At 46.4% G+C, this 5199-nt stretch overlaps 1 protein-coding gene across 1 annotated transcript; it reads left to right on the top strand.

Moving 5' to 3' along the window:
* The first annotated feature begins 2802 nt into the window (after positions 1 to 2802).
* Positions 2803 to 4978, top strand: LOC109200037 (uncharacterized). The gene is made up of 2 exons (XM_019355420.1): positions 2803 to 2856; positions 3077 to 4978. The coding sequence occupies exon 2, from the start codon at positions 3375 to 3377 to the stop codon at positions 4848 to 4850; it is 1476 nt and encodes a 491-aa protein (XP_019210965.1). The 5' UTR covers positions 2803 to 2856; positions 3077 to 3374; the 3' UTR covers positions 4851 to 4978.
* Positions 4979 to 5199: the final 221 nt, after the last annotated feature.

Here is a 5199-nt window from a genome sequence, read left to right as displayed (position 1 = left end):
ATGGGTCGCCAGAAGCCATTGAAAGTGCTCTTTTCACCAAACTTGATCAATTTCCTAAAATAGGGCCCAGAGACAATCAAAAACTAAGAGAGCTGAGTGATCTGTTGCAGGAAATAAATGCAGCAAAACAAGAAGGGTACTTGCATGGACTCTCCTATCTCGATACAGCGCGAGGTGTCGCTCCCATTGTGGATAAGCTGCCATATGGGATACAAGACAAGTGGATGATGGAAGGCTCACACTACAAGCAGCGGCACAAGGTGACCTTCCCTCCATTCACGTTCTTCTTACAGTTCATACAGACACAAGCAAAGGCACGCAACGATCCAAGCTTCAATCTGCTGTCAACCTGCAACTCTGGAGTTAAAAGGGACAAGCTTGGAGATGGTTACAGCAACAACCGCAGGTCAGTTTCAGTGCATAAAACCAACGTTACGGCCATATCTGAGGAAGGACTGGACAAATGTTGTCCTGTGCACAACAAACCTCACGCCTTACAACAGTGCAGAAGTTTCAGAGAAAAGCCAATTCAGGAACGAAAGGCAATATTAAAGCAACACAACATCTGTTTCAAGTGCTGCGCTTCTAACAAACATGTAGCTCGCGACTGTCAAGCAGAAATCAAATGCTCTGAATGTAACAGTGATAAGCACCCAACAGCTCTGCATTCAGATGTTCCTCGCTTTCCCAAAGCTCTTCAGCCCCCAGAAAGTCACGGCGGGGAGAAACAAGAGCTACAGGAGACTGCAGTTGTTTCAAGTTGCACTGAGGTATGTGGGAAGGATTTTCTGGGAAATCTTGCTCAAAAATATGCCTGGTTAACGTTTATCCTGCCAACGATCCTAGTAAACGCCAGAGAATGTATGTCATGCTAGATGACCAGAGTAACGTTTCACTAGCACGCTCTGAGTTTTTTGACATGTTCGAGGTTAATGGTAAGACAGAGCCATACACCCTCCAGACATGCAGTGGCATAGGTCTCACTTCTGGCAGAAGAGCCTCTGGGTATATGATAGAGGCAATCGATAGCTCCCTCGCTATTCAGCTGCCCATGTTAATCGAGTGCAACATGATTCCCAACAAAAGAGAGGAAATTCCCACTCCCTCCGCGGCTTACGCACACAGTCACCTCAAAGGCATAGCACACAAAATACCACCCTTGGACAGTGGTGCAGACATTTTGCTGTTGCTTGGAAGAGACATTTTGAGAGTTCATAAAGTGCGCAGTCAGATCAATGGTCCGCACAATGCACCATACGCACAGAGACTGGACTTAGGCTGGGTGATAATAGGAGATGTGTGCTTAGGCTATACTCATAAGCCTTCCCAAGTCTCCACCTTTAAGACTCACGTTCTATCGGATGGAAGACCAACTCATTTTTCCCCGTGCGAAAGCCACTTTACTGTCAAGCCAGACACCAGTCTTTTAAATCGACACTTAGTACTTGGTGGTTCAAACATAAAGGACAGAACACAAAACAGAACTATAGGAAACAATGTTTTCTGCCAGACCAAGGATGACAATAAGCTTGCACCCTCCATGGAAGATCTGCAGTTCCTGAATATCATGGACAATGAGTGTTTCCAGGATGAGTCACAAAGCTGGGTGGCTCCATTGCCGTTCCGCCAGCCCAGAGCATTGCTGCCTAACAATCGCCGCTACGCACTCAGTCGCCTCAAGTCACTTGAACGAACTCTAGACAAAAACCCAGAAATGAAAGCTCACCTGATAGACTTTATGCAGAAAATGTTGGACAATGGGCACGCGGAGCTCGCACCCCCATTACAAGGGAACAAAGAGTGTTGGTACCTGCCCTATTTCGGAGTATACCATCCTCAAAAGCCGTCACAAATCCGAGTGGTATTTGACTCCAGCGCGCAGTTTGAAGGTATGTCGCTCAACACAGTGCTGTTATCAGGACCCAATCTGAACAACAGTCTATTAGGCGTGCTAGTGAGATTCAGGAAACATCCAGTTGCAGTAACCGCAGATATCCAGCAGATGTTCTATTGCTTCCTGGTGCGCGAGGACTGCAGGGATGTACTGAGGTTTGTCTGGCACAAAGACAATGATCCACAGAAAGAGCTCGTGGATTACAGGATGTGCGTGCATGTATTTGGAAACAGCCCTCGCCTGCTGTAGCCACATATGGTTTGAGGAGGGCTGCGCAAAAGGAGAAGCCAAATACGGGTCAGATGTTCGCCATTTCATTGAGCGTGATTTTTATGTTGATGATGCTTTAAAGTCTGTTCCCACCAAACATGATGCTATCGACCTCCTGAAACGGACACAAGACATGCTAGCAGACTCAAACCTTCGCCTCTTAAAAATAGCATCAAATAAGGTTGAAGTGATGGACGCATTCTCACCTCAAGACCGAGCCAAGGATCTCCAAAATCTGGACCTGTTCAAGGATGAACTCCCAGATCAGCGCAGTCTTGGAGTAAAGTGGAATATAATGGAGGACTATTTCACTTTTCACATTCCTCACGCTGAAAAGCCATACACACGAAGAGGAGTCCTTTCAACTGTGAACAGTGTGTTTGACCCGCTCGGGTTTTTGGCCCCAGTCACCATTCGAGGACGTCTGCTTCTAAGAGAGTTGTCGCTACAGACAACAGAGTGGGACTCACCTCTCCCAGAGGATCTGAAAGGCAGATGGATAGAATGGCAACAGTCCCTCCAATGCCTCAGCAAAGTCAATGTTCCACGCACTTACACTAAAATGTCACTGTCACAGGCTAAATGTGTAGAACTTTGTGTCTTTTCAGATGCATCCATGAAGGCAATATGTGCAGTTTCATACCTCAAGGTCACCACTGGGGATGGCAAGACAGAGGTTGGGTTTGCCCTAGGTAAGGCACGACTCGCTCCACAGCCAGAGCTCACTGTACCTAGGCTCGAACTCTGCGCCGCAGTAATGGCAGTTGAAATGGCAGAGGTCATATGTGAAGAGATTGATCACCCTATAGACAAAACTAGTTTCTATACAGACAGCAAGGTGGTTCTTGGTTATATTCACAACCAATCCAGACGCTTTTATGTCTATGTAAACAATCGTGTGTGTCGTATTAGAGAGTCAACTACTCCAGAGCAATGGCATTTCGTTACGACCGACCAGAATCCTGCTGACCACGGCTCACGATCAGTTCCAGCTGCTGAGTTAGAACACACGACATGGTTCACAGGTCCAGCGTTTCTCCAGTGCCCTTCATACATCCATCTAGAGCAGACTGATTACAAATTGCTGGACCCAGACAACGACGCAGAGGTACGCCCAGAGGTAAAGACGCTTTGCACTAACATAACAAAGGAAGTTTTGGGCTCAGGACGTTGGGAGCGTTTCTCCACATGGTGCTCACTTCGGAAAACCATGTCAAACTTGATTCACATCGCACAATGCTTTTCACAATCAAACGTTGACCCAGACTGTAAAGGATGGCACATTTGTAAAACGGCCATCACCCCAGAACTGTTAGATCAAGCAGAGACAATGATCATTAAAAATGTGCAGTTCGAAACATATGCAGACGAGATAAAGCGGATCTCTGAAAAACAGAACCTCCCTAAGAACAGCCCGCTGGTAAAACTAAACCCTGTGATTGGAAGTGACAATCTGCTGAGAATTGGTGGTCGCATTAATCGTGCGGGGCTGGAAGTAAAAGACACCAACCCTGTAATCTTGCCAGGCAGTCACTACATCACTACCCTCCTTGTACGCCACCACCATGAGAAAGTAAGCCATCAAGGCAGGCATTTTACAGAGGGCGCTGTCCGAGAAAGTGGCTTGTGGATTGTAGGAGGGAAAGGATGCATTAGCAGAGTCATAAGTAAATGTGTGACATGCAAGAAGCTGAGAGGGAAGTTTGAGGAGCAATTAATGAGTGACTTGCCCGTAGATCGCCTCCAAGTTGAGCCCCCCTTTTCTTACGTGGGCATGGACATGTTTGGCCCATGGGAAGTAACTACAAGGCGAACAAGAGGGGGACAAGCAAACAGAAAGCGGTGGGCAATATTATTCACGTGCCTGTGTACAAGGGCTGTCCACATTGAAGTAGTGGAGGAGATGAGCTCTTCAAGTTTCATTAACGCACTGAGGCGTTTCTTCGCCCTCCGAGGACCCGCAAAACAACTGCGCTCGGACTGCGGCACTAATTTCATTGGTGCTCACAAAGAGATGGCCACAAATGCACCAGAGAAAGACAAAGTGCAACACTTTCTGCAGGACCAGAAGTGTTCCTGGGTTTTCAATCCTCCCCATTCTTCCCACATGGGGGGAGTATGGGAACGGATGATTGGTTTAGCACGGCGAATACTTGATAACATGCTGCTGCAAACTGGTCATGTTCAGCTCACTCATGAGATTTTGACCACATTTCTTGCAGAAGTCACAGCTATATTAAATGCACGACTGTTGTTGCCAGTATCATCAGACCCAGAACATCCTCACATTCTCTCACCGGCGATGCTGCTGACACAAAAGACTGGAGTTGTACCCACCATCTGTGATGATGTAGGACCCAAAGAAATGCTCAGAAGCCATTGGAAGCGGGTTCAGTTCCTTGCAGACACTTTCTGGAGCAGATGGCGCAAGGAGTATCTGCACAGCCTCCAAATTCGTCAAAAGTGGCACCACAAGAACATTGACATTAAACAGGGAGATGTCGTTCTCCTCAAGGACAAACAAACAAGAAGAAATGAATGGCCAATGGGCGTAATCGTAAAGACAGTTGCGAGTCAAGATGGAATCATCAGAAAGGCCGAAGTTAGAGTTGCTTCCAAGGGAAATGTTAAGACTTATTATAGACCCATTTCTGAAATGGTTTTTCTGTTATCTAGTGATGTTTAGATATCTGTTGTGGTATCCCTAAGATACCAGGCGGGGAGTGTTCTGACTATTGTCAAATTTGTACATGTTTTGTTTGGTTAGTGCACTGGCCCTTTAAGAGAAAGGCATGGTCTGTGTGCGGACAGGGGAAGTGTAAAGACTCAGACAATCGACTGATTAATGTGATCTATGCTGTGAAAGGCTGATAAAAAGGCATTCCCTGTGAGTATGCGTTATTGTTTGGCACTTTATGTTGATTAATAGCAGTTACTTAGATGCTGTATTACATGTGCTAATTTATGGTTGTAGACAGTTGTTTGGTGTTAGCATTAGCACTTGGTCAAGCAGCTCCTCAAGTAATTATTTTAAT

The sequence above is a fragment of the Oreochromis niloticus genome, linkage group LG18, assembly GCF_001858045.2.
Source record: "Oreochromis niloticus isolate F11D_XX linkage group LG18, O_niloticus_UMD_NMBU, whole genome shotgun sequence".
NCBI lineage: Eukaryota > Metazoa > Chordata > Actinopteri > Cichliformes > Cichlidae > Oreochromis > Oreochromis niloticus.
The sequence above is the reverse complement of the archived record's forward strand: the minus strand, read 5'-3'. Positions and strand labels throughout refer to the sequence as shown.